This window comes from Adiantum capillus-veneris, chromosome 4 (assembly GCF_014529385.1).
Source record: "Adiantum capillus-veneris isolate H3 chromosome 4, ASM1452938v2, whole genome shotgun sequence".
In the NCBI taxonomy this organism is placed as follows: Eukaryota; Viridiplantae; Streptophyta; class Polypodiopsida; order Polypodiales; family Pteridaceae; genus Adiantum; species Adiantum capillus-veneris.
The window spans coordinates 146,475,033-146,489,077 of record NC_140934.1 but is presented as its reverse complement, the minus strand read 5'-3'; the positions used below and the strand labels follow the sequence as shown (position 1 = coordinate 146,489,077).

Below are 14,045 nucleotides of genomic sequence, written 5' to 3'. Positions count from 1 at the left end.
GGCGGCTGAAGGATAGATACACATGCTGTTGCGAATACCATGTGCAAATGTCCTTTTTGAAGGACACACTGAACCACATGCGCTCTCGTGCTTTTGGGATGCATAGAGCAGGTTGTGACTGTATATGCAGTATCTGTGCCCTAGGTGAGAACATTAGCAAGGGTTGCTTGGCTTCACATCACACGTTCAAAGGTGTCATACATATGTGGGAGTCTGTTCTCTGTCCAAAGCCCGCAGATGCCGTTTTCCATAGAAGGAAGTGCCTGATGGGAGAGTGTTTGACATGTGGAGTGAATAGATTGGAATTATGCTGCTTGGAGACAGCAAAGCCAGGTAATAGTATTAATTTGAAAGTATTTGCATATGTACAAGCTCAAGACAAGCAGGGAAATAGTAACAAAAGAAAAGATCTTTTGCACAAAGAAATGCAGTGCTGGGAGTTTCTTCAACTCTTGAAGACCAAGTTGGAGCTCTTTATCACTCATAACTATGTGGCTCGATGGCAAGGACAACAATTCAAGGATTGTCTTCTTCGGTTTCTAGACGATGTCGTCGTGTCAGTTATTGATTTTGCAGAGAATTATGCCTTCAAGGAACAAAATGAGATTCAGTCAGTGCATTGGCACTCTAGTCAAGTAACCATTTTTGTACACATAACGTACTACAACAGGGCAGGGGAGGTAGTCAAAACCATCCACTTCTTCATATCAGATGACAAGGTGCATGACACGTTGTTCGTGCAACACTGATTCATGCTACACCGTGACTGGTTACAACAAGAGGGTGTCACTCCTAAGTAACATTGGGTGTAGTCTGATGGTGCGGCCTCGCAGTTTAAGGGAGTGAGGCCTTTTTACTTCGTTGCAAGATATGGTGGACTCACAGAGATGGGGATGAGCTGGTTCTTCTTTGGATCAGGGCACGGCAAGGGAGAGCATGATGATGCAGGAGTAGTTGTGAAAAGAACCTTGACCCATGAACATCTAAAACCTAATGGAGCTATTTTGCGGTGTGCAGCTGATGTGGTTGCTTATTGCCAAGCCAACCTGTCGCAGGGAGCACCTTCACACTATCCTTCAAAAGAAAGGGAATGTGCCCGTGTGTTCTGGGAGGTTAAAGAGGGGGAAGTGAACAGGGAGGTGAAGTGGAATTGTGCCACTGTGGCAAAAACTTGCTCTCTGCATGCTTTTCGTGGTCACAACCCTCGGGATCCAACTGCCCTTGCAACAAGAGCCTTGGCATACTTCTGTGATGCATGCATGCACGGAAGATGGAATTGCTACGTCAATAAAGCTCACGTGCAGCCTTGGATTATCATATTCTACTGCCATTACCGAGGCTGTGTCAGATTCTGAGCTGGCAGATGAAGCAGCCGCCTACGATGACTTCACGTACTAAGGTCATCATGATGTATTGAGTAGCGCTCTATGTGCTGGCGACACATTTGCTGTAAATCCAGATGCTTTGACCAACATCGAGGATGTGGATTTCTACCTGGTCAAGTGTGTTGCAGCAAAGGAGAAGGGGTACTTTGATGAGTGGGGCAATGAAATTGATAGAGGCTTATATGTTGTGCAAGGTCTGTATTGCGAGCAATTGGATGCATACACCTTTAAGCTAGACCACAAGCAGCCCATCGTCCACGTACTTTCACATCTGGTACGATGTATCAAAATACCCATGGAGCATATCCCAAGGAGACGGTAGGTGTACACAATCAACCCAGAAAGCTATGAAGCAATCTATAATAGCATGTCCTTCAATTTTTAAGTTCTAATCACTGCATCTTCAATATACTTCTTGCTCGGAGATAATGCAGTTTTATCAAAAACTTGGGTATCTTCCGTCTCTTGTATCTCTTGTGTGCTTTGTGTATACATGACTTTGGTGTCTATCACAGAGGGGTCTCAGTTTAAGAGAGATTATTTGTACAACCTGTCTCATTAAACCTAGAGGAACTGAGCTCATTAAGAAAATGTAGAACTCTAGAGAGGTGATCAAACAAGCTCAAAGTCCGCCTCCTTTGGTGTCTTACAATTTACGCTTTTTATAGCAGGACTCCATATGGTTTGGGCAGGTAGCCCACAAATATAAATGGAAACTGTAAAAGAAGGCACACCCAGCTTATAAGAAAGGCATCAGGGTTTGGAAAGATGTGTACAAAGAAGGCTAGTTGGCTTGCACAGTATGATAATAAGAAGGTATGCTAATTGTGTTCTCTGGGTTGCTAATTAGCATATTGTTGATGCTAGTTAGCATAAATAATGTGCTAATTAGCAGACCTTTTGCTGGTTTTCAAGAAGAAGAGATGGCAGCTTCCTGTATACTGTGTATGCTAATGCTAATTAGCATACTGTTTATGCTGATTAGCATAAACTTATATATGCTAGTTAGCATAAATAGTATGCTAATTAGCATAACTTTGCTGGCCTTCAAGGAGAAGAGATGACAGCTTTCTGTATACTGTGTATGCTGATTAGTATACTATGCTGTGAGTGGAATGCTAATTAGCATATTGTTTATGCCAACTGGCATAAACAGTATGCTGATTAGCATACCCTTGCTGGTTTAGAAGAGAAGAGATGGCAGCTTTCTGTATAATGTGTATGCTAATTAGCATACCTTTGTTGGTCTCAAGGAGAAGAGATGGCAGCTTTCAGTTCACTGTGTATTCTAATTAGCATACTGTTTTAGCATACTGTTTATGCCAGTTGGCATAAACAGTTTGCTAATTAGCATACCTTCACTGGTTTTAAGGAGAAGAGATGACAGCTTTCTGTATACTGTGTGTTTTAATTAGCTTACTATGCTGTGAGTGAAAGTTAGCACAAACAAAAATGCACAGTATGCTAATTGAAGATATGCTAATTAGCATACTGTTTATGCTCGTTGGCATAAACAGTATGCTAATAAGCATACCTTTGCTGGTTTCAAGGAGAAGAGATGACAGGTCTCTGCATCCTATGTATGCTAATTAGCATAGTTAACTAGCATAAACAATATGCTAATTAGCATATTTTGCTGGTTTCAAGGAGAAGGGATGGCAGCTTTTTGTATAATGTGTATGCTAATTAGCATACTATATTGAGTGGAAGTTAGCACAAACAAAAATGTACAGTATGCCAATTGAAGGTATGCTAATTAGCATACTGTCTATGCGAGTAGGCATAGGCAGTATGCTAATAAACATACCTTTGCTGGTTTCAAGGAGAAGAGATAACAGCTCTCTGTATACCGTGTATGCAATTAAGCATACCATGTATGCTAATTAGCATACTGTATGCTGGTTTCAAGAAGGGATGGCAGCTTTCTATATACTGTGTATGCTAATTAGCATACTATGCTGTGAGTGGAAGTCAGCAAAAACAAAAATCCACAATATGCTAATTGAAGGAATTCTAATTAGCATACCATGTATGCTAATTAATTAGCATACTGTTTATGCCAGTCGGTATAGACAGTATGCTAATTAGCATACCATTGCTGGTTTCAAGGAGAAAACATGGCAGCTTCCTGTATACTGTATATGCTAATTAGCATACTATGGTATGCTGTGAGTGAAAGTTAGCACAAACAGAAAAGCGCAGTATGCTAATTAGAATATATTCTAATTAGCTACTGTGGGTATGCTAATTAGCATACATGGTATGCTAATTAGTATACTATTTTTGCTAGTTAGCATAGACAGTCTGCTAACTAGCATAAACATTATGCTAATTAGCATACCTTTGCTGATTTCCAACGAGAATGTATACAAATTTAATGTTTACAAGACAAAAAAGAATGCCAACAGTACACATAGTATTGTCTTCAAAAAAAGAATAGTGCAAGATTTGATCATTACTATTTGAAGTGATTGTCGGTATAGTTACAAACATTGGAAAGGCAATTTACAAATTTCCCTCATAATGTTACAAAACTGCAAAGAGCCTCCTACTTTGGATAAGATCGTGGTTTAGCGCGCTTGTACACTCGCTTTTGCCGAGTGTCCGTTTGCTTCTTTGTTTGTTGAGATTTTGGGTCTTGCTCTCTTTCTTCTTTTTGCGGTTGCTTCTCTAATTTTTCCCTCTGTAGCCTCTGTCTCTTATGTCTTTCAGCTTCTTCATCAGCCTCCCTTTGTCTCCTATGCAAGGCTTCCTTACGGCAGCTCTAACCACTCTAGTGTCATTGGCCCGACAGGTTTTCTCTATTGAATCAAAGATACAGCTGCAACCTGTCCTTACTTTTGGTAACAATAGTCCGATAAAACATTTCCTAGGATGTTTTCGGCAGTACGGCATGAGCTAGTCATCGAATCTGTCTCTCATTTTCCTTCATACATGTCTCCCTTTCTTGATGAAGATCTCGCTGATGGCTTTGATCCTCATCTCAGGTGGGGGATAAATGCACAGGTCCAAACTTGGTCAGAAAGACAACAACTTGGAGAAGAGGGACGCAATATATTGCCAGAAGATAGAGATTGGATTTTTTTTAAAGATGATGCATGTGTTGAGTATGAAGAAATGGAACTTGATGAATTGGATGTCTTCATACCACAAATCTTCCCTAATCTAACAGCATTCTCTGACGAAGACTCAGACATCAGCACTGAAGATGAGGTTAGGATCATGAATCCTGTCAGTAAAGAATCAAGGAAAATGAAGGTTGAACCCCCAGCATCATCGTCTACCAGTCTAAAAGGGGTAAGCAAAATTGGAGATATGACCATACTGGACCTAGATGGTCTTACCCAGGAAGAGATATGGAAGGTGTCTAAATTTATTTATAATTCTGCACATTATGGGATCCTGTATAAAGACCTAACTCAGCGCCAATCTGTTTCTATGATTGTTGCTGGATTTCAAGGAATGTTGAGAGTATGTTGAGAGTATGGTGGGATGATCTTAGCGTAGAAAGTAAGACCTATATTATGCAAGGAGGGCCCGAAGGTAGGGAAAACTTTGATAATGTGATCTCATTGTTCTTTGCTGCCCTTGTAATGCAGTTTTTAAGGTCTACTAGCAAGATTCAAGATCGCAACAGGGAAGCCTTCTTCAGAAGCAAGCTCTGTGACCTGACTCAGTTAAAGAAATATCAACAGCAAATGACTCAACTCATGTATTTCTTTTTCGGAATCATTTGCAATCTTATAAAGGAAAGAATTAAGGCTGCAGGTCTACATTTGGATGAAAACATCTCTTTTGCTCAGATCAACTCATTTATTAATGAGGTCACTGATTTGGAATGTGCTCGACTGCGAGTGAAAAGAGATATCAAGCAAGTGAAGGGATTTAATTCCAGTTTTTGTACCAAAGAAACCAAAGCCCAACAATTTGCATCTGGACGCAGAGTCTGAGTGTGAGCGTCTACCCGCACTCTTGTACTTTGAACTCAGATTAATACAAAAAGAAATACCGAAAGGGGTGCTAGTCTTTGGGGCCAATATTTCTAGGCACGGAACTCCGCCGGCCAGTGTCGAATAAATTGTGAACTCTGAACTGTTTTGAAGTGGTTATTTGGTGCTGTCGCGGTAGATTCTTGACTTGGAGTGTCCAAGTCTGTTACATAGCCATCTTTGACACAGTTTCAGAGCCTTGGTGGAGGAGGAGCTGGATTGAGAAGAGACCGTGAAGAGACCCTCCCTTGTCGCCATTACAATATCCCTCGACATAGTTTCAGAGCCTTGGTGGAGGAGGAGCTGGATTGAGAAGAGACCGTGAAGAGACCCTCCCTTGTCGCCAGCACAATCTCCCCCTGCCGCGTTCCAAAATGCCGCTAATTGGAACCTAGCAAGAGCCTTGGTTGAGGAGAAGCTGATTGAGAAGAGACAGTGAAGAAACCCTCCCTTGTCGCCGGCACAATCTCCCTTGCGGCGTTCCAAAATGCTGCTAACGAGAACCCCCTAGCCTTTCCCCGTTCCCTCTCCCGTGGGATGCCGCTGAGATGCAGTTGTCGCTAGCGTTTTAAAACGCTAGCATTTGCAGGCTTAAGTGAGCCCCTTGGGCGGCGCTTGTAGACGACATCAAAAATCCCCACGCTCGCTTCTACGTGCGTTTTGAAACGCCGACGGCAACGTCAGCTTCCCCCCTTCGGCCACGACGATGCCCTACGCCTCTACAACATTCAGAAATGCTTTTTTGCTGGCACTGCCTAGCCTCTCTCCTGCTTCAACATTTCAAAATGCTGTTTCCAACATTTAGTGGAGTCGACCCATTCTCCCTTCTCTCATGAACCCCCTCCTTCTTGTTAGACTTACACCACTCTGCTGCTTCACAGGTCTAGGGCATACTTGTATGGCTAGTATGTCTCCGGGCTGGCCACCCATAGTCTAGGTTGTACCTGGTCCGGCCGCCCGAGTTTGGGGCAGGCCGCCCACTTTTGTCCGGGCGCCCTCATATATTTCCATGGATCATTTTTCTGTTGGGTCGTGGGGATTTTTATCAGGCCTTGCCCTACCTCCCCTTGGGCACCTATTTATGGGGCCAAGGGGGTACCCACTTCCACATCTCACAGAGATCACACATCTGATTGTATTGGGTCTTCTGCTCATGGTAGTCATGGGGGGACTAATCGCCCCCTCTTCACCATACCTTGCGTTTGTGTCTCCTCTCTCTCTCTCTCTCTCTCTCTCTCTCTCACTTCCACACACGCGCACTCTCACATGGTATCAGCATCTTCAGGCTTTGCCGTGTTCCAAGGCGCATTTCAGCATGAGGTTCCTCTTCCCAAGCGATCACAACAGCCAGCGTTTTCTGCAAAACAGCAAACGATCTTTGCAAGAGGGGGTGTCGCCATCATATGGACAACATTTCTCGCGAAGGAATGCCCTGCTACTTGCGTTTTTTGCAATATCTCATCACCATGGTTTGCGTTTTGGCTGCTGGCTGCCAGCGCTGGCCTTCATAGCCACTTTCGGAAGTTTTTGTCGCGAAGAGTTCCCCAGCCCCATCTGCGTTTTTTGGCCCAGTCAGGGGCTTCCGTTTTTTGGTGGTGCTGCCTGCGTTTTTTCAGCCAGGCATGGGGGGAGTGCTTGACACCTCACCTCCTTGGTCTTGGCTCCACCCTCCGGCCTTGCATCCGGTGCATCGCCGGCACAATCCTCATCATTTAGATCAGATTTCAGCTTTGTGTTGCTTGCTGTTTTCTTTGTTTTCAGCCCATCTGGGGCGGCTACTTTGATTCCCCACCCTCCCTACACCCTCTGCACCGCTTTGGACCCTGCCGGGAGCGTACGAGCACGCTGAAATTCGCTGGACAGGAGCGTTTTCATCAGCTCGCAATTTTTGGGTGGACAGCAGACACTTGGCTTGTGTTTTTCACAGAGGATGGAGTTGTCTCCTGTCCAGACACCATACGGTGGTGGTCCTTGCGGTCTATCAGTGATTGCTGCAGCACACGGTAGCTTTGACATCGGCTTGATCATACACGGGTGTCAGATCCTTGGGAGGTCCATTCATTCCAGCCATCATTCGGCGGTTGCGCACTCCAAAGGGGGTGGTGACTTGAGGTTTGTTTTGGACACACCTTTGCACTCATCAGAGGAGTTTACACGAGATATGGCCATGCTCATGGCATATGGGATTCTCACCTTCCCAGAGAAGACACCACCATCTTGGGTGGACAGACACTTACCACTTGACCTCGACACGTCAGATTACTTGCTTACACAGGAGCATCTACATGGACTTAGAGAGAGGATCTTGGATCTCTTCTTGGACAGGTTCATTGCTTCAGTGCTTTGGGATCTCTTGGAGAGTTTACTCGCGAGATGCGGGAGATCAAGCATCATTACGCAACTACATCCGGAGTCACCAGGAGCTTGGCTTGGATGGTAGTGCAGTTGCTCTTCTACACTTCCGATCATTTGGATTGCTACCTTCAGAGTTGCTTACACTCACCCTCGGTAACCTTACAGTAGATTTATCCTCATCATCAAATGCTACGCAAATCTCTGTGTGTGAGTGTTGATCTTGCTTTATTTTAATGTCTTTGGGTTACTTGGGCCCCATCGGACGGGGTCCCATAAGTTTGCAGGAACTTCTCTTTAAAAATAGGCCACTCGGCAAGACTCTGCAAGTTGGTAAAACTTCTTCTGCTGCTTCTGCTTCTTCACCTACGGTTTAGGTCCCTCGGCCGGGATCTGAAGGTTGGCTCCATTCTTCAGTGACTTGACACGTGAGCAATTTGTGAAAGATCTTGGCTGAGGGGCCTAAACCCTAAGAAGCAGAAGCAGCAAAAGAAGTTTTACCAAAGTCTTGCAAAGTCTTGCTCTTTGGCCTATTCTTAAAGAAGAGTTCCCACCAACTTACGAGACCCTGCCCGCATAGTTACAGGGGACGGGGGGGATGGGCCCTAGGGCCGGGGAATGGCTGTAACCGGGCTGGGAACGGCTGGGAACGCCGAGGGACGGACGGAAAACGGGCCGGACGGGCGGGTCGCAGAGGGGACGGACCGGGGACGGCCGGGGCCGGACCGGGGTCGGACGGACCGGACGGGGACGGCAGGGGTCGGCCGGGGTCAGATTCAAAAAAGTGACCGTTTTTGACCGTTTGCAACGGCTCTGTGCAGCCCCAACTGCCATATTTTTTAAGCCTTGGCCCTTGGGAGGCTATAAAAGGCTCCCTTGGGCCTCTTAATACTCATAGTCTCAATGCTCAATGCTCATTCCATTTCCCTCAAGCTCAAGGCTCAAGCTCATTCCATTTCCCTCAAGCTCAAGGCTCAAGTTTGAACTTTGAAGCTCTCCTCTCCCTCTTCTACCCACTTTGAAGCTCTCCTTTACTCTCTCCACACAAGCTCTCCTCTCCACATTTGCAGCGCTTGGCTGTTCGTGTCCTTAGCCAAGCATGTACCACTAGTTGCTTGGAGCAACTGTGGAGTGTGTACAGCCACATTGCCTCTAAGAAGAGGAATCGCCTTGGTGTTCAGAGGGCCAATGATTTGGTGTTTGTGAGCGCTAACTTGCGCATGCTTGCCAAGAGCGTCACACACAAGGCAGATCCTTTCACTGAGTGGGAGATGGCACAAGAGAATCCATCTATGGCCGATACTCTTTTGGAGGAGCTAGAGGAGGATTTCGAGCCTCAATGCGAGCCTCCCGAGCCGGAGCCTTCATACGTTGCTGACGACCTCGACTACGACGACGATGTGGAGATTCAGCAGGCGAGCACTTCTTGAGTTTGATGATCATTGATCACTCGACTCTCGAGTTTAGACTCTTGAGTCTACGACTCTACCTACTACATAGCCCTTTGTACTTTTTGTTATCCTTGAGGCCTCAGGCTTGTCCTAAGTCCTTTAGGCTTTTTGACTCTTGAGCCCTTGTGGCATGCACTTCTCATTTTGTATCCATCGATCATCGATGTTTTATTAGCACATTTCAGCCTATATGACTCGTGTTCTTTGGTCTATTTAGTGTAAATTTATGGTCAAAGTGATGCTCTATGTGTGTGGCATGTGTGTAGGTCAAAAAATGCCAAAAAAACTCTCTTTTTTTTTTTTGCCGTTCCGACCCCCGTCCCCGTTTCCTGACTTTTGCCGTCCCGACCCCGTTCCCGACCCGGACCCGCCGTCCCATGTAACTATGCCTGCCCGATGGGGCCCAAGTGACCTAAAGACAATAAATAAAGGACATTCTCACAAAGACCCAGCGTGCCAACTGATGATGTGGTCCGAACCTCGTGGGAGTGGGACTACCTTTCTACCCTCAAACCAAAAGAGAGAAAAGGGGGAAGGGGCGGGGTTGGTGTGGGCTAGCTACTTAGCCCTTCTTTGTGATGTTATTAAGGGGATTTGCATGCTTACGTTCCACAGGGATGCAGCTCTGCCCAGTTACGCTAAAAAAGGAAGGGATTACTTTTGCTGGTGTAGAGTGCTACCTTGCAAATTTGTGTTATGCATTGATATCGTTGTGATTCCTGAATTGGGCATTTTCTTGTTGCAAATGCTTAATGTTGTGTCAGAATACAAACAAGAATTATGAGATTTGGATGATTTTGTTGCCTAGACTGACACACAGATAGAGCAAGCAAAATGACAGTTAAATAAAGCACACATGTTTCCTCTGCATCTAGTGTCTTGAAAGAATTTTGAGTCTCTCTCCTTTGTGCATGGCAGTTGTCAGAAGTGCGGGACCTCGTTGGATTTAATCTCAACCAACCTTTATCCCCCTGATTTTTACTTTGAGGCAGGAAACAAAGGCACACTATCATTCTACTCAATAAATGAGAGCAAGTTCCACCAAAAAGAAGATACAAAACTGATGCCATTTTTCGAGACTTGGAATTATTGGGGCCTAGAAAGGAAAAGCATTAAGCTTCTTTGCAATTCCTGCGGAGCATCGGTTGGTTACATCTATGATGATGGCCCTCCCGTAAATAATGGAACTGGTCAATATTTCATGGGTCCCAGCCAAGCAACTCCTCGGTGCAAGAGATATCGGATGAAGAAGAAAGCATTACGGCAAGAGAGCGTGTAACATGTAAGGACTCTGTTTGTATGATAAGTATTGTATATTCTTATGAAAATTAGGTTTGTGCATTTCTAGTCATAGAAATATGGTATGTGGAACGGGAATGGGGTTGGGGTCCAAGGACTGCAAAAGTTAGGAACTGGGTCAGTGGCCGGAACGGTAAATATCTAAATCATTTTTATTTATTTCTTTTGAGCTACACATGTCCCATAGAGCTAACAACCATGCCTCAAGGCAATGAAATGTGAGAGCAGAGAGAGAGAGAGAGAGAGAGAGAGAGAGAGAGAGCTTGACCCTTAATGAGGCCCTCCTTTTGTAAGCTACGGGGGCCTTCAAAAGTGGTCCTAAAGGAGCCCAAAAACCATGGTGAAAATGGCCCTAATAGGGTGCTCGGATATTCCCTAAAACTGTGCCCATTTTTTCCAACAAAATCTGTTGGCCGTTGCCTGTCCTGTTCCGAACATCCATCCGTTCCGAACACCATTCGTAATGTCGTCCCCTGTGACCCCACCATTCAAGAATCCGGCCATGCATTCACTTTCTTCCGGACCGTCCCATTCCAGGAATGGCGGTTCCCCGTTCCAGGCGCCCATTCCCCATTCCCTTGTTCTATATGTATAGTACCGGCAACCCACCCATCGACTAATTATCTGTAGACATAAATTCTACTGGTTTTGCAGAGAAGCAGTTGTTCTATTAAATTTTGGTCTGCTCGTAGATTCTCAAAAACGTTTCAGTCTAATCGTAATCTGGGTGTTGTGTTTAGAAACATGCTCCTTATCAAATTGCAAATTCTATACCTCTTAGTTTTTCTTAGTTGTTAGGTGCATGCACTCGCGAGTAAAAGATGTTCTCCATATTGATCACCCATTTAGTATCGTTTGGATCCGATGAGAGCGCTATCGATCATTATTTTTACAAAAAGGATCACAGTCCCAACACACTTGGAATGTCCAAAACAAGAGAGGAGTAAAGTGTTACTTTACAAAAAGGACCCTCACCAGTAAACAAATTATATTGTAACTTCTTTGATTCATGCATATTGAAGTGAAGAAGTTACTGGTGAGGGCCACCTTCTGAAAAGTTAATCTCATTTAAGAGGTGAATTTCTTATTTCTATGTCACTTTATTCATACCATCTGATGTGTTATTTATAATATTTTTTGTTTTGCATTTTCTTTTTATGTTTGCAGATATGTGGAGGTAGTGAAGATTTCCCACCAATGCTAAATCCAAGGTTAAGATTATTCCTCACCAAGATTAAATTTGTTTTTTTGTAGATATGTGGACTTAGTGAAGATTAGTATAATAAGTTGTTAAATGGGAACATTGTACTTTAAAACACCTTCTATACTCTAATCAAGTCAACTCCGATGTTTTAATATAGTAAATGTTGGCGCTTGTCTATGAGTTTACAGGTGTGGAGGTGTGGTTGCACTCTTTAAGGATGGTAGTTCTCTCTTGTTTAGACTTAGCTCTGAAGGGCAGGGGGCTGCCTGCTACCCCCATTTTAAGCTAGGTATGGAGGAGGGCAAGGGATTGCCTGCTCCCATCCTTGGGGATAGCAGTTCTTTGGCCTCATCTTGAGGTAGCTAGAGTTGAAAGTTTTTTTTTTGGTCTATTTCATAACAATCCAAAGTGGAGTTTGTTCTTGTGGCTATGGTTGTGCTTGCTCCTATGGTTGGCTTGTGCGTATGGTGCATGTTTATATCCATTTCAAAGTTTCCTTGCATTATAATATGCAGTCCCTACAGAGCATGCATTGCAATAGCTAACACAATTCATGAAAACATTATAGCATCAAATAGGAAGGTCTCGGCGCATTTCTTTTGGGTTCCCCACACGGCACACATTTACATAATCTTGTAGAAGCAGCCTCTTTGTGTGTGTACTCATAGTAGCAGCCCAAGTTTGTAGCAACTTTGTGCTTGCTCTAGCTTGTGCTATTCTTTTCTTGCCACATACCTCTGTTGACAATTATTAGCACTGAGTGTGGACACATTTTGTGATTTGTTACTCTCTCAATTGGAGATTTTCTTTTCAAGGAATACTTCAAGCTTTACATTATTTCCATGCTTGATATTTATATCCATTGTAGTAATGCATCATACCAAGCACATCAATTGAACATAAATCATATTCAAGATGGAAGTGAAGACCGCTTAGCTCCCTTTGTGTGCACATCGTAATGTGCACATCGTAATGTAGCGCTTAAAAAAACCTAGGTTTATTGTAATCCCACCTACAATTTCGAGTTTTACCTCAAAATTTTTAACTTGGAGGTGGGAAAACCTACGAAATTTAGAGAAATATAGTGTAAAAGCCTTCAAATTTAATAAATTTACCTCTAAAAAATCTTATACCTAGGTTTGCCAAGTTTTTGGAGAAGGTTTTTTTATTTTAGCACTTCATAGTTGTAAATGAATGCTTATCCCTCTATTTGAAGCATCCCTTTTCAAAATTGATGCCATGACAACTCATCTTAAGACAACTCTGCTCGTCTACTACTCCCATGTTGCCACATGATGCTAGCTTTGCATTCATTGGAAAAATTCTTGTAATATGCAAGCTAAGATTACAATATTTGAAGGTGGCTCTCCTTGAGGAGTTGTAAACTTATTTGCCTTCTATTGAGGAGTCCAAGTGAACATATCCACGCTCTCTTATGTGTGAGATTGTGTGACAATTCTTTTACTTTGGTGAGGATCATTTTTTTGTATACATGCTCAATAAATTTTGCACACCTATGGACTTACGACATGGAAATTTCTTAATAGTATGTGTGTGTGTTGGTGCTTTTTTCGCACATCCATGGGCAACATAATGCATACATTCCCTTTGCTGTTGTGTTTGAGAGAGACTATTTTGTTGTTGAAGATGTAGTCTTCTTACCATGATCTTGAGACTTGCTCACATTGTACCTCTTCATGACATCCGTCTAATCCCTCCTCACTTTGCCTATGTAATGCTACTAAGAAAAATGAAAGAAGGTTATATGGTAACCATACTAGGAAACAAGATTTCAATCCTCAAAAAGAATTTGTCATTACATCTACTTTTACAATCATCCCATTTGCTATTCATATCTTTGTGGATGCTTTGCACTTAGCTCTTGGAATGGATTTAGGGTAGGAGAAGATAAAAGCTTGGTATATGCATGTCTAAGATTCAAGCGAAGTCCTGTACACTACAGAAAGCAATTATTTTTTTCCAACAAAACATATGAAGACTTCCCTAGTTTCCATCAATGTTCATCTCCTCTTCTTTCTTCACCTCCTCCTCCTCCTCCTTCTCTACGATCTCCTCAATTATCACTTCAGGCGCTTTGGATTTTCTTGATGGAGGTATATCAAGAATATTGAAGGTTTTCTCATCTTATAGTGTTATTAGTTCTTGCATGTGTTTGCTCTCTTTGTTGGATCCTTTTGAGTAAAAAAATGTAGATAAAACTCTTTCAAAGTGATCAAGAATCTCACAAGTAAGATCTCTTGCTCTTGATCCTTGGGTTTAGAGCACCGAGATGCAGACCAAGTAAGAGAGAGAGCACAAATTCATTTGACCGTAAAATGATGTTCTTCATGATGCCAAAAAACAA

General features: G+C 43.4%; 1 protein-coding gene across 1 annotated transcript in view; it reads left to right on the top strand.

Moving 5' to 3' along the window:
- LOC147460127 (methionine-S-oxide reductase) overlaps positions 1 to 11,851 on the top strand; it is a 72,041-nt gene extending 60,190 nt beyond the window's left edge. The window contains exons 3-4 of the mRNA XM_086511246.1: positions 10,170 to 10,459; positions 11,644 to 11,851. Of these exons, the coding sequence (XP_086367372.1) occupies positions 10,241 to 10,456 (216 nt within the window). The 5' untranslated portion in view covers positions 10,170 to 10,240 and the 3' untranslated portion in view covers positions 10,457 to 10,459; positions 11,644 to 11,851. The remainder of the gene's footprint in view (positions 1 to 10,169; positions 10,460 to 11,643) is intronic.
- Positions 11,852 to 14,045: the final 2,194 nt, after the last annotated feature.